The sequence below is a fragment of the Acanthopagrus latus genome, chromosome 23, assembly GCF_904848185.1.
Source record: "Acanthopagrus latus isolate v.2019 chromosome 23, fAcaLat1.1, whole genome shotgun sequence".
Classification (NCBI taxonomy): Eukaryota; Metazoa; Chordata; class Actinopteri; order Spariformes; family Sparidae; genus Acanthopagrus; species Acanthopagrus latus.
The window spans coordinates 9,113,468-9,129,238 of record NC_051061.1 but is presented as its reverse complement, the minus strand read 5'-3'; the positions used below and the strand labels follow the sequence as shown (position 1 = coordinate 9,129,238).

General features: G+C 42.8%; 1 protein-coding gene across 1 annotated transcript in view; it reads right to left on the bottom strand.

Moving 5' to 3' along the window:
- Positions 1 to 231: 231 nt before the first annotated feature.
- grapa (GRB2 related adaptor protein a) overlaps positions 232 to 15,771 on the bottom strand; it is a 29,934-nt gene continuing 14,394 nt past the window's right edge. The window contains exons 4-5 of the mRNA XM_037089045.1: positions 11,417 to 11,585; positions 232 to 1,477 (exon numbers count right to left, since the gene is read on the bottom strand). Coding sequence (XP_036944940.1) covers positions 1,292 to 1,477; positions 11,417 to 11,585 — 355 coding nt within the window. The 3' untranslated portion in view covers positions 232 to 1,291. The remainder of the gene's footprint in view (positions 1,478 to 11,416; positions 11,586 to 15,771) is intronic.

Sequence of the window (15,771 nt, the reverse complement as noted above, 5' to 3'; positions counted from 1 at the left end):
AATTAAACCCACAAAAGTGCCGGTCCAAAAGTGTTGGGGCCGACCCAAACGGCTTCGACAAAAGAAACGGCGGCAATAACTGCGGAAAAACTGGATATCATCCTCACTCTGTTTCTGTGTGTCCGACTCGTGTGTTTGAAATCCTCTGTCACAAAGTGTGTTCGACAAATCGTATTATATTCGAATGGACGTCTTTACGTAATAGAAATGAATGCTTAATGGTCCAGGCTTCGAGTTCAAAGAGGTAAATGTTTGACTTTATTTAAATGATTTGTCATTACAGGTTAAGGAAGACCGGTCCAACTTCTCACTATTAATCACATAAAATGTGCATTTCTTAAATTACCCTCTGCGACAGAAACAAAATCCTTTGTACAATGTTTAATCTTAATTGTAATATATGTTTTGTTTTTTTAAAGATTACACATGAATAAGAATAAATACATAGAAACAAACAAATGATTCCATAAGTTTAAGTTGAGCATTTTACATTTTAAGCTGTGTATTTTCAGCACAGAGCGTCCGTGCAGCGTTCGTCTCGCTGGTCGCCGTGACGCTGCGACCTCCTTCCACACATGCACACACACACACACACACCAAACTCACACGCTCATGCATTCACTTTCGCACGCACGCACACACACAGATGCACACACACAAAATACATGGACATAAAGTTTGCAGGTTTACACATCCTCGCTCTGACCCTCTCCACACGCTCGCAAACACGCCAGCCTGGTGAGAGAGGAATCTGCTGCGTCAGTATCCAGAGAGTGTCTGGCCCAAATGTTCGCAACACAATGACCCTCTGTGTTCCCTCTGCTCGGCTCCACCGGATCTCCTCGTGGGAAACGGCGGGAAAGAAAGGGGCGTCCCATGGGCCACACACTCAGGTCAGTGTGTGATTGTGCTGCTTTTTGTTTGGCCTCCACCTGTGCTGGTAAGCTGTAATAAATGATTATGCTCAGGTGTGTGTGTGTGTGTGTGTGTGTGTTTAACTGGGTGCAAATCTGTATGTGAGTTCTCCACAGTGTCGAGGTCCATGTCTTCGTTTATGCTTTACATGTTTAAAGAGAGGTGGAGCTGTGGGGTCGGGTAGAAGCGGTCGGCGAGCCTGTTGCGGCTGCTCGAAACAAAAAGCTTGTGATCACGGGGGAAAGAGGGAGGAGTCAGTGACGTGAGGAGCAGTTCGCCCGCGCGGCTCATCAGGCTCCGGACGTTGTGCAGAGCAGGGGATGCAGTGTGAGGGGGGCGGGGTCAAGGTGGATGTAGGTTTGAGTGACACGCCAGCTCATTGGCATTGGTAAATGGGCTGGACGTACTCAGGGGAGAAGAAGCCCACGTGTCCATGGCAACGGCCCTTCCATCGCAGCGAGTCGGAGCAGTCGAGGAGCTCGATGACGTCGCCGCGTAGGAAGCGTAGCTGGGAGGGGTGGTGTGGGGTGAAGTCGAAGAGAGCGTGGGCGTGATGAGGACGCTGTGGAGGAGGGAGACATGAGAACGTTAATGAAGAATTGGCTTTTTGCAACTGTTTATCATTTCATAAGCTTATGTAGGCTAATATTTCAACTTACGCAGATGAGAAGATTGTTTTCCGACCGCATGTCTAAGCACTAAACATGGTGCAACAAGCTACCGGTTAGCAGACTGAAAACAGCTGATTTTAGCAGAGTCACGCTAGCTGTTTCCAGTCTTTGCATTAAGCTAAGCTAATCAGCTGCCTGCTTTAGCTTCATATTTACCGGAAAGGCGTGCGACTAATTCACAACTACAACAACAACAAAAAGTTAAAGTGTGGAACTGTACCTTTAATCTTGCCTGTCTACACTATTTTTTTTTTCTGCACACTGTCCAATTGGTAGCAACAGGATATACATTTAGAAGTAAAGAAAGTCATCATTATGTTAAGCCAGGTCATCAGTCCTTCATGACACATTACTCAGATTAATTAATCTGTTGACATGACTAACTTGCCTTTTTTTCCACCTACCTAAGCAATTACGGAAAACTTTTAGCTGCCATCGTAGAATGAACTACTCCTTCTTATTCATACAATGTAAAGCATTATTTCAGGCATAGTTTCCCAACATGGATGAAAGATATGTTGGTTTGTAAAAGTCCCCACTGGATGAAGTCAAAAATCATGGTTTTATCAACTCAGCAGTGTGTTACATAGTAGCAATGAAAGAGAGCAAAACACCACATGGAATAATAGTAATTCCCAGATGTATGGTATGCCCCCAAAAGGAGTCCTTGTGTTCGGGTGTAAAGGACCAACTAACACTGTGTCCATTTAATTAACAATGTAGTCTTCATCCCCTTAAAGTATGTGTATATTTTATTCATCTTTTTCATTTAACATTCATTTAACCAGACCACGGTCCGTCAGTCCTTTCACGTTAAAATATTAATATGATGAGGAGAGTCTGACCAAGACGGCAGCACACAGACTGAAGTGGAAAAAGTAGATATTGCATGATGATTGATCGATCAGTCATAAACGTCACATTATTGGTGAACCAGTCCATACGCACTGCTACCCTGGTTGTCATGACAGGTGACAGTGAGGTTATATGTGTATATTTCTTATATACGATTATGGAATTTCTTATTTTAACATTCAAAGCAATGTTTAAATATCACCTGTGGTCAGCCTCACTCAGGACTCAGGACTCATTTAAAGGAACAGTTCGACAGTTTAGCAAAAAAACTGACATTCACTCTCTTAACATTAAATGTTAGGCTACTGCCTGCAGCTGGTTAGCTTAGCATAGTACAAAGACTGGAAAGCAGCAAAGCTAGCCCTTTCAGCGTGTTCCCAGTCTTTCCATTAAGCTAAGCTGCCGGCTGTATGTGCATCATTTACATGCACAAACACGACCCTGGGGTCGATCTTCTCATGTACCGTTTGTCAACAAAGTGGTTAGATAGAGAGGCTTTTTTTTTTTTTCTTTTTTAAAGACAAACCATTCCTTCATGAGTGAAACTAAATACATATATTTCTTTGGAGTGTGCAGACTCAGGGACATTTGATTTATCAAATACATTAAAAAAAAATCTGTGAAGTTTGAACACGTGACGCGCTGACACACAGAGAAGCAATGACAGACTGATTTAGCGATGTAAGATGTTGGCGGAGGGGTTTGACAGACAGCCAGGCAGATGAATAGGTCGTAGCGGGTTCTCATTTGGGCTACACGTGACACTTTTACAGCTGGTTGGCAACTTGACATGCTGTAAAATGTGACACCAACAAAAACGCCCTCTGTCATTTCTACATTTACCATCCTGAGACATGATGACTTTATTTAACAATTACTGTGAGTTTGTCTGTGCATTTTGTTTCTATAGACCTAGATCTTAATAATCCGCCCTGATGGCGGTCCATCAGTTTAAACAGATTTTGACAGAACAAATGACAAAACTGTAATTTGTGGAGGCCCACCGACAAACAGTGAAACAAAGTAAGACACTGATAAAGGTCTCTTGAGGCCCTCGATGTGCTTGAGGTTGACATGAGAGTTCACGTGTACACACACACACACACACACACACACACACCTGTCTGTAAATCTGTGATGTTTGACGAGGGCCTCGCGTCGAAGGTGTTGTGCTTTTTCTCTGTCTCTCTGTTATTTGTTTTTTCTTTGAGCGCACAAAAGGAGTGTTTTTCCTCCCTTCCCCCTGATAGCTGGCCTCCCCCGATCTCTGTTGACTCGCCAAAGTAAAAAGCAGTTTAAGAGCAGCAGAATAAAAGCCGGCTATTTTAAGGAGAGAGCGTCTTGAACTTAACTAACCCTCTCCGAGCTGTCACTCGCACTCCCGCCGAGTAAAAGTGGATGTGATATGAACTGGGAGGAGGGAGCTGAGAGAGGAATACCAATATTGTAGGTTTCTTTCTTTCCCTTTTTTCCCCCCATCAGTATCAGTGTCAGTTCGAGGGCCGTTAACGCCGTGGAGTGTTTTGTATTGGACCGAGCCCTAATACTGTATAAAGGCATCCAGGCAGAAGCAACACACAAACAGGCACCAACTAGACGGCGGGATTAAGATCAAGAGACACAAACACAATTTATCAATCCCACAAATCTACAAAATCCTCCGAGACTTATCTTTGTATTCTTTCACTGATCTCGTCTAGACCTCAATGCTTGTGCGTGTGCTAGTGTGTGTGTGCTGGGGTGTCTGGGAGCGTGTGTGTGCAAGTCTCTACTCGGTGAGTTTGCAGTGTTTTGTGTTTGCACCTTTTGTGTATATCGTGCAGTGGTGGACTCAGGTTGTTTCAGGGACGGTGGCAAAAAAAAAGAGGGGCACCAGCGCTCAGAGGAGTCAGGATGTTTTAAAATGAACTTCATCGGTTCTGCTCGGCCGTCTTGTGATCATCGTCCTGCCTCTTTGGTGCCCGCTCCGACCCAGAGCAAGTGGCTGACAGTGGAGCAAATTACTCTGCACTACAGCTTTGTGCTAGATTTTCTCTCCGCACCCACTTGGCGCCTTTAAATGAAAAAATAAAACAGCGCGGTGTCAAAAAGAAGGCAGACTTTTGCATGAAGAGGGCTTCTTGTTTGAGGAGAGAGCCCCCAGACATGAGGACATTGTGGATAAGTTCAGGAAGAGAGGTGACAAAAAAAAATAAATAAAAAAGATTATTTCCCACCCTGCTATGGTGAGATAAGGAGCGGTCGAAGGCCATGTAATGATTTAATGCGGAATTAGTTTGGAATCCACACAATAGAAAATACAACACACACACAAAAAAGCAGATTAAGCCCCGACAGATTTAACTGCGTGTCTGTGAAACTGATCCACATAGTGTTAAATAAAAGTAAGTAAGTAAGTAGCTGTGATCATGTGGGGTGTCAGAGACAGTGAGGAATTAGGAACACGGCAAAAACAGCAACGAGATCAGCTTCACAAAACACTAGCAGCACATGGGTCGAATCCAACACGATTTCTTTTTATAATCCAAAGGGTCTAGAGGGAACAACGTGAGGTCGAGTTTTTCCTCTCGTTTTTCGTGCTTTTAGTGTCACGGCCTCACACTTCTGTGAAAGGCGGAAGATTAAATGCTGAAGAAGCACCGTACGGCATGAATATTTCAGATGCAGGCAGAGCATACGCAACACGGTTACAAAGACAGAGAGGGGAGATGTGGAGTAACTCGGCGGGAATTTGGGCATCGCGTACGAGGCGAGAAAAGGTTTGCTGCGCCTCGCAAATACACTCGTCTCGTTATCTCTCTGATGTCATCGTTTCTGTAAGGGAAACCTTGGCGGAGTGAGGACTGTGTCGTGGGCTTTTGGCAGACATGTTCTCCGTGAGAGAAATTCAGTGGGCGTCGGGAGCTTTGTTGATGCCGAAGGCCGAGATAAAGCCCCCAGATAGGAAGACCAGCTGACCCTGATTTGAAAAATGACAGTGAAAAAACAGACTGTTTGGATGCAAGCAAAATGTAATGTTCCAAATGTGGCTCTACCTACAGCGGTAGAAGGCTGACTTGAACTCTGTATGACTGCGGTGCGCTAAATGTCTTCGAAGCCATAATGAAGAATGGGCAAGATTTTTTTTTTTATTATTATTTTGACTCCCTTTGCTCTGATGCCAGACTAAAGATAGAGATTAGAGTTACAAACCAATATCTCGGGACATAATAAAATATAACTTCTTACAAAGTGAGCGCAGGTTGTCATTTTTCCTAATTGCTTCCTTGTTGCCAAATCCTTGTGTATTTTTACTGTTAAAATAGTCCATACTAAGCGTACAAATTACCCCCTGAGACTCTCATTAAAACAGTTGCAGAGTAAACAAAAGCTACGGAAATAAAAACATGACTAAGCCGCCGTGATCTAACGTGGAATGACAGATTTTTCTCTCGGGCGGTGTAGCCACGTAGGTAAACAAAGCACCTCCATCACGCCACCCTCAGCTACGGGGCATGCTGCGATGCCGACGCACGTTATCTCAAGGGGCCGGGACGGAGCGACGCGGTGACCTTGAGTGCACGAAAAGTCACAGCAACTGTGCTAATTTTGGTCTGAAACACAGCTACTGTGTGTGACCGACAAAACGTATTGTCAATTGAAAAAAAGACAGTTGCGATGATGCTCTTACTGTATAGAAAAGTCAGTTATGTGATAGTAATATGCTGACGTATTGTGCTGCAGAGTCAGTAAGGTTTTTGGTTTTGATTTCTAAGTTTTGGAATAAAACAGCACATTAAAAGTAGCTGATGGCTGATTTGTTGTCAGTTAATAAGTCACAGATCTTGTAGCTATTCAATACTGGGTGAAAGTTTTAAAACATATAGGTGCATCTTTTTCCTTAGCGTTCTGGGTTCGTTGATTGGCTCATTTCAGAGTACAGTATTTGCAGTCCAATGATGGATTTACTGTTCATTTTTAAGACTGTACAGTCACATACGTCGCCTGACACACAACGCTTATTAAACCCTTAATATTTATACAGAACAACAAGGCGATGTGTGACCACATGATTTAATCCTGAGGCAGAATAGCTCAGGATATGTACCATACGGCTCTAATGAACACTAGATATATGCTGCATAAATTAAGTGCAAACTGAACTCAGAAATTTCAGGAGGGAGAAACAAACGGGGACATTTTGTTATTGAGACCTGTTTCTAAATCACACATTTTTGACACCAAACGAACAAATGTCACACACACACACACACACACACACACAGTACTCTGACATTCTCACACTTATTCAAGTCATTTTCAAGTCTTTTAACTCATACGAACGAGACAGTTTTCACACTTTCCCAGATCTTCACGCTCCCCCATCTGCTTCTTAATACAAAGTTAAGACAACTATGTAGTCCAAACGCCAGCTTTATTTCATAACTATTCATACTCTCTTCAACGTTCATCTGCTCATTCATACTATGATGTCCGCATCTTTCACACATCAGTAGTTGAGTTTTATTACAATTTTGAATCCACTTATTCCCACTTTTCCTTCTTTTTTATACTCAGCAGTTCAGTTCAGCATTAGCTTTTCAACAAACTTACAAAATTCCATGTCTTTCAAACATTATTGATAGCATTCAATTTTAATTTTCCTTCCTTTTTTTTTTTTTTTTTTAAATTCCTTTCTTAATTTGTTCAATGTGGTTTCACACATTTTGCTTAACATTCTTTACTAGACTTGCTCTTGCCAATGATTGAATTAAAGCACAGTACCCAGCATATTCAGCTTCGAGTGTTATTACTGCAGGCCTGTGGTGACATGATACATTTCTAGCGGCTGTGAAGATGTGGGCGGGGCAGCTGAGTTTGTTTTGAGATGAGCACCAGCCGTTACATTGTCGGAATAACTGAAGAGGCTCCAGTCGCTGCTAATATGTATTTATTCATGAAGAATACGGAGCAAATCAGCTAAAGCTCTGCGCATCATAATCACACTAAAATGTGATGGAATGAGCGTAAAAATAGCAACGAAATTAACAAGCGTAAACATTCTGTCACAGTCTTCAGTCAGTTTTATAAGAGAATTAAATGCCAATAAACAGAAGCATCTGTTTGTTCATTCTTCATCCAGAACTCACAGCTCTTCATTTTGCTTGAGTTTGTCAGAAGTCATGGGAGAACAAAAGAGGCGACGGCAGTGCCAAGACGAAAGTATGTGAAAACTATGTAATCGCATTTTGATAAATTACTGGTACTACTGCACGGACGTCGCGACACAAGCTCCACAAAACGACAGCCGGATGTTGGCGCACAGTGCTGCTACACAAGTTACCGTGTAAATACTTCAAAATAAAGTCTTAAAAATGCTTTGAATGTGTTAGTCGCTCACATTAAAGAGATTTAGATTGTGACAGTATCTGGGTCATACAGTTTTTTTTTTCATTCTCCCATGGGACTACTGTCTTCGGTTTAACTAGCATCAAAACGCCCTGAAGCTAAATTCTTAGCTTGCACCTGCTCCAGCTGCATTTTTTTTTTTGTTTTTTTCCAGAGGACTGAACATACTGTGCGACGTCCCCAGTGACTTAGAACATGCATGAAACAGTTTAGGTGTGAGGCAGGATGCTGCTAAACAAGAAACCGAGCTGCCGTGCCACACAAAATTCTATTTCTGGGAACAGAAGTCTCCTCCTGCTCCACCAGGTGAAATGCTGCAGCGAGCCTGGCTGCTCAGCACAACCGTCTTCCAATAATTGCCATCTTACAAAATGAAAATGAAGTTCTGAGAAAAAGAGAAGTTGATGAAGCGCCCCAAATCTTGCTGACTTCAATGCAGCGCTTTACTCCATTTCACAACAGCGAGTACAGTATATGAAGAAAAGGGGGTGAGCGGAGCGCTCTGCGACTGAAGGAGCAGATTTATTGAACAGAAACTCACCCGTCACAAAGATCAATACATGTGGATCATCTTCAGAAGAACATAAGATTGAAGGGAGGCTTATGTACTCATTTCAGCCGATCAGATTTCCACAGAGTATGGCATTTGCTGATCATGAAGGCAAGAAAAAAATGAGTTGTACTGATATATTTCTCTCTCTCTTTCTCTGTATGTATATATATATATATATATATATATATATATATATATATATATATATATATATATATATATATATATATATATATATAAAGCATGTACATAACTGTCATTCAACTGCAGGCTTCAAGCAGAATACAAATAAGATGTGGGGGAAAAGTCTAAGAAATAGAATGCGCTGCTCTGCCAGAATACCTGCTGGAACGTGTCACTCGTGCTCTGGACTCAGGAGGATGTATATCCATGTGTGTAACTTCCTCCTTTAGTTTGGGTCTATTAACGGCAATGACTAATCGGCCACTAAACTCCTCACTTCCCATCTGATTACCTCAGAAGTAGCCCAGAGCAGCGATGACAGGCAAGCTGCACGCCAGAATGCACTACTTTTTATTTACTCGCAGTGCGTTAAACCAGCCGAGTCAAAGGACTTGTCACAAGGGCTGTTCTCATCCAGGCTTCGCTGGAGTGATGCCTTGAGACAGAAGGTATCAAAATGGCCACACACACTTCTAACAGAAGACAAACTATATACATTTTTTAATTTGAAATCTGATCCGCCATTCAAAATACATGAGAATTTGAAACTGCAGCTCTGCTTTCAGACACGATTTTAGCATTTTTCCAACCTTTCGTAGAAAACGATTAAATCCATCAAAATGACTGAGATGAAAAAACGGTTCAAGGAGAGCTGAAGAGCTGGTAACTGGTGAGAGTTTGACATTCCTTATTGTTCTTGTTTGCGAATATATGAGTAATGAGCTCATCGCCGCAAATGATGAGATGCGTCCCTAATCATAATGCGGCCTTAATGTAACTTGTCACTTCCTGTTTATCTTTGATTCGAGCGTGCCCGGAAGCATGAAACGCGCTAAGTGCCGTATGCTATATAGAACATGAGCTGCCAATATTAATGGGCATATTTTAAAAAATTCATGAGAAATGTTGTATGTTGATATTCCCATAATGATGTTGCGGCTCAGGTCTAAAAAATGTGAACAAAATGGATGCCTCTGTTCCCCAAGACAAATTAAAATTAAATAGTATATCCTTATCCTCAGTGTTATATTAATGAGTATCCTAATGCAGCCCCTGAAAGAGTCCCCTGTAATGGAGACGTTGTTCACTACCCCAGTAAATAAGACGATCCTTAGCTACGACTTGACAACTGGAGATAAACTAGTCCGCTCAGCTCATAGAACCGTTTGGCTCAGCTATCAGACAGGAACGTTACGCTTGCAAGATTTAAACTCAACAACATTGCGTTTGGTTGGCAGACAGTAAATATCATTGCTGCTATGTCTTAATACAAGACTAGCTGGCCGGTTTGTGTCCTGTAACTTAAGGAAACCTCAGTGGATCTCCATAGGATTTATCCTCAGGCGACCATGAATCGCTGCACGACCCAACCAAAATGAGCCATCCCAGGTCTCATCGTTGGGCTTCTGATTTTCCTGCCTAGTTTAAATTAAATCTGCTCTCCGTGTGGCACCGTTTTCTTATCCTGATATGACTTCCCGTGTCACTTGACCTGCATGTTCAGCCCCCCCCCTCCAATGAATAGCGGTCCTGCTCCCAGGGGCCATGCAGCAGTCTCCACAAGTGAATACGATGAGATGAGTATTAGCACGTGGCTGGTGTTGCAGTGAGACGAACACGCTGTCGTGTCAGGATCGCTGTGGATCACAGCCGTCCTGCGACCGGCCGCATTCGCCTGCGGGTGCGGCTCCGCTGCCACTCCTAGGAATACTTAACATGCAATGTGATCCTGCCTGCCTAATGACTGCACAATGGCAACAACAACAGCTTCTCCTCAGGTGACACCATCATGGGAATTACCTGGCTGCTGTTTTTTATTGTCTTTCACTAAACCCCGAACAGAGCACTGAAATCTGGGATACGCCTAGGCGTCCTACAGCATTATTGTGCCCTTACACTGGTTTTGATATGGTTTATCTATAGTTAATTTAAGTTATTTACACACAAACTGGGAGCATGCTCGAGTACCTTTTTCACTTTACTAAAGAAGCACAGGAATAGTTAATAAATGGTACAAACAGGAGTGGAAACTTCGGCTCGGCTCCTTACGTGCCTAAACTCTAAAGTAAAAAACTGGACTAAACACGGCAACCTAATGTTCTGTCCAAACTTGATACATGGCAACTTAATCATGACTGATTCACATAATAATTGCCTCTTAAATCAGTTTTCCTCGCCGCTGCGGTGCTCACTCCCTTCTGGCTCGGCGCCCGAGATGACTGATTTGGTTCTCGCTCCAAACCGACGGCAGTCCTGTGATCTTCCATTACAAGCTGCAACTCTACGTCAAAACCCTTCTGCCACAGTCACAGCTCCGGATATTTCCCCGACATATGGTATGTTCCCATAGCTGTCAGCTCCATTAAAAAAAAAAAAAAAAAAAAAAAAAAAAAAAAACTGGTTATGCCTGGGAGTCACAGCGATATGAAATATGAACACCTGGGCAGCTTGTTATGTAGTGCAATTTGACAACAGACAGAAACAAATGCACTTTTTTTTGTCTAAACGCTGCTTCACTGTGTCTTATAGTCTCATCAGATACTTAATTAAATCTCTTGCAGTTCGAACTGAAGACGGAGGAGGGACGAGACGGACGACAACAGGAACAGATGTGTTTTAAATGGCTTAAAGAGGAGACACGAACTGACATAGCAAAAATAAAAATAGCGCTTAGAGCCTCCTGTGGGTTTAAACGGTTTCTCAGAAAGAAAGGGAAAATGCTCCACTGGTAAGAAACGTTCGCCTTATCTTTGATTGCTTTGGTAGTTAAGTGTTGAGGCAGTTTGAATGCGAGAGAGAGAGAAAGAAAAGACGAAGGCGCAAACAGCCAAACGAGGGGTCGCGCGCTCACCCTGGCGAACTGCTCGGGGTCCCTCAGAAAGACGGTCCTCTCCTTGGCGATGCTGTTGCAGTGGTAGAACTCCACCAGCTCGTTCAGCGAGGAGAAGAGCTCGTCCCACACGTAGTACTGGGAGCAGCGGTCCTGCAGCACCTTGAAATGCTGGACGTGGTCCCCGTAACTGCGAAATAAACAGACGGAGAGATTTAAAATTGTTTGTCATCATAAAAGTCCAGTTGATATCTAGTTTTGACTACGTTCAATGACATATAATTTCACTGCTATATTTCTTCTTGGAGCGACACCTGAGTGCATAGTTTAGGGGTCCTCGAGTTTTTCAGAGGCAAAAGTGAGTGGCGTGTGGTGGTGAAAAGACACTTAAGGTAACTTCACATCTCAGGTTGCTTTTTGCATACAATTAATACGGAGCAGCTTTGGGTCGAGACCAAAGTCTCGGCCTTTGGGCCTCAAAAAGTCGCCTCTTTAGCTCCGCAGATGTCTGCATTGTCTTATTTCCAATTTGAAGTTTGTATTTTTTTTATTTTTGTATTATTTATGAAGTTATCTTTTTACAATCAAGTCCACAGTAAAACACCAAAAGCCAAAGGAGGCGATCAGACAGGGGGAAAAAAATGGTGAAAACAAGTGATCAGACGGACAGAACGACACAAAGGCAGACAGAAAGGTTAAGGCATGCGCTACATTTAGATTAACGCATGTAATTAGATTCAAATTTAAGTTAAAGAGCAGATAGTAACATTCACACCATGTGTGAGAAGTGTTGTGCCTTGGAAAATGAACGTTTGTGGCTCATCTTTGAGAATCTGTTCTGGAGCGCCGATTTAGCAGCGTCTCATATCAGATGGCATTTAATGAATACAGGGCTTGTCAGAGGAACACAAATTGAGTGTAGCTGAAAGAAATAATAAAATAAATAAATAAATAATAATAATAAAAACAAAAATAGCCACTGTGTTGGAGTGCGTGCTTAGTTGTGATGATTAAAAGAGTTTGGCCGGCGTTCATTGGCAATCATACCTGCTCCCCTATCCGGCTCCACGGCAGTTGCTAAGTAACTTGCCAGCTTATCTTTAGAAATCTGGACATCTCACCGCGATCGTACCGTTATGTAACTGCAGCCGGAAGTCGATACAACTCCCCCATATTTCTAAAGGCATCACAGAAGTACGTGTGTGTGTTTGTATCAAGCTTATGTTAATGATCGTTACAATCTCATCTCCCTTGTTTGGAAATAAAGGAAATGTAATCCTTCAGGAGGAAGAAGCCGCTCACTGTTGCATCACCGGGTTGTAATAAGACAAAGCTGATTCCTCCTATGAGTGGCCTTTGCTTTAGGATAAAACGCAGTATAGCTTTTTGTGGCGTTTTCCCACCAGACTCTTTTTTTTCCTCTGTTGTGTCTGACTGGCACCGCTCCGAGCTCGAAAGACGAGTGTAAATGAGCGTCGGCTTGTTTCTGCCAGAGCTCCCTCTCTCTATTCAGACGCCGAGCTCCGTGAACAAGCGGGGCCGACTCCCCGATGACTGGATGGCATTCAGCTACACCTCCGCCCTGCCTGCTCCGCTTCACCCCGCGTGTCCTCATTTCTCCCTTCTCACCCCAACCTACCACTGGAGTGTGAAAATAAACAGTCGGAAAACATTCATTCAAGCTTAATGTGAAGTTTTTTGACTTGTTTTTTGGGGTTGGCACTGCACCGGCCTTTGAAGCCTCTGAGCGTGAACTCATTCTGTGTGAGCAGCAGCAGCTATCTGTCTTTTTTTTCTGCCTGAGGATCTGTATTCCTCCCCTCTGTTATCTGACTTCTATCAAACCTTTTCCCCTCTCTATCACAATTCCTGTTGCTATCTGCTCCACAGTCAGCCGCCTCTCGATTCGGCCCTATCCCTCCGCTGACCCACACACACACACACACACACAAACACATGCACATAACACAAAATTGCACTCCTCTCGATGGATGATCTCCATCAGCCCCACCGCTGTCCCCAAGTTGTCTTATGCAATCTGCTGCACCCTACTGGCTGGGCTTTGCGACTGCCGCCAGCTGTGCAGCTGCTTGTCTGAGGGACACAAAAGCGTCGTGTGAGCCGGGCCAAGTCCTCACCGGATGGAAAAATGCAAGGCAAAGAAAGAATGAGCAGAATTGGGATCCTGTTGAAAGGTGAAGTGTGGGGCGTTTGTGCTAAAGGCAGGATGTAGATGGAGAAAGGACTTTCCCTTGAGGGGATTCACAATGATGTGGTGAAACACACCAGACACTTTGAAGGAAGGAAAGGGGAAATCAGTAAGATCTACCTGTTCACCACATCCAGCTACATATCCTGCAGCTGTTATTGCAACAACAACCCCATAACGAACATGTACTCGGGCAAAGTGTACAACACAAAAAAATGTGCTGATTGTAATGAAAATGTTGCAAATAAATTCCGATAGTGTGGGCAATTTTATTTGCATTCTTGCAATTAAAAGTAGGTCTAGTTGCAGTATAAAGCCTCTTAAAGTATTTAAAAAAACAAAACAAAACAAAAAACTTAATTGCAAATTGTGCCTTCAAACCTGCTGTCAGGACTTCTGTAACCTTGTGATGTCACAACTGCACTGTCACCGATATCAGTGAGAGGGTGAATCGAGGTGCTGCAGCAATGGACTATAGTTGTCATATATTAGTATGTAAAGACTTTCTAGCAGACACCCAAAATAAAAAACATGAACCTGAATTATGTCAGACCAGGAACCAGAGGTGTTAAAGCTTTGATTATACAAGATATAAAATAAAATAAAATAAATGCTTTAACTATCAGAGCTCTCTGTTAAACACGGTTTAAGACGCAAGACAATAAAACGATTTAAAATATTTCTTCTCGTATTTCGCAAATCAATTCTACAAGCTGTGCTACCTCCTGCTGAGCCGGTTATGAAAAAAAAAAAATTCAACCAAAAAAATAAATAAATACTGAATACTTGTATAGCTTCAAATATTCATGGGGCAAAGCTTAAACCACAACGTCAAATCTTCACACTCGATTTGCCCTGCAGCACAAAACACTCCACCTCTGTACCACTGGAGGGTTAAAACACAACCTAATGCACTTTTCAGACCACAGTGGAGATGAAATACATCTAACAATCATGATATAAACCACAAAATATTCAAATCACAACTGCAAACTTGCCTCCGACATGCTGTTATAAGGTCATGGGTTCAAATTTAATGGCAGTATCACTGACAATTAGACACCTAACAGTTGATTTTGTGAGGTACTATCCCAGCGCCTGGCAAAAATGCTATTTTATGACCTCAAAATACCCCTGCCTCAGACAAAAACTCATTATACAGTTCTTTCGTTCCTTATTTATACTATTTTTGTGCAGATTCAAAGAGAAAAATGCACACAACTGAATAATCATTTAGGGCTTTAGAAGCTTTAATAAACTATATATGACTGGATTTGAACTCTCATTGGCTACATGATGCATCAGTTGTCTGGAGGCTGGCACGTTAGTGGCTCAGGAGAGAGGAGAAAGAAGAGAGAGTGGGCCACCTGTTGACACTACCACTCTATGGCTGCTGTGGGCTCTAGGACGGGCTTAGTAGCTCATATCTACTCAAAAGAGTTGTCAGTCAGTGGTGTCTGATGTGAAATGAGAGGTGCTTTTTCACAGATAAGAGCACAGACTTTTGCGGTCATACTATGTTGTATTAAGAGTCCTTTACATCCTTTAGATTGTCATAAAAACTCTTAACCCTAACAGAATGTACTAGCAGAGTTTTTGAAGTGCAAAAAATAAAAAAATAAGGCTGAAAAGCTGTCGGAAGAGGAGATGGGAGGAAAGATAGCAGATGTAGTGTTGTAGCTATATCAGCGTTAGGCGGTGTCAAGCAGATAGACGTTTCTTTTATTAATTATTACCCAGAGACATTAGAGAAGCAGCGTGCGTAACACACACAGCATCTGTCTCAGCTTGATCACACACACGCAGAAAGCACACTGGCCTCTCATCTCCCTGATCCAGTGTAATTAAGGCCCACAGCGATGGAGAGATTATTTTCTATTTCCGAGTCAAAGGCAGCCAGGGAGCGAGAGATTAAGACGGAACGAGAGCGAGCACGGCTGAAAAAAAGCCAAAAATGAAATAGATGTCGAGATAGACAGATATACACGCTCCAGATGAGGACAGAAGTTATTTTTAAAAGAATTTTTTTTTTAACTCTGCGCAAGCACATTTCAAGACCCGGGAAGGTCATCTGTCCATCTTTCTCTCCACTTTCTCCGTCAATCTATTCTCACTTCCCTGTTTTCTCTCCTCTGTCTCCCATCCTGCCAACCCCCCCCTCTCGTCT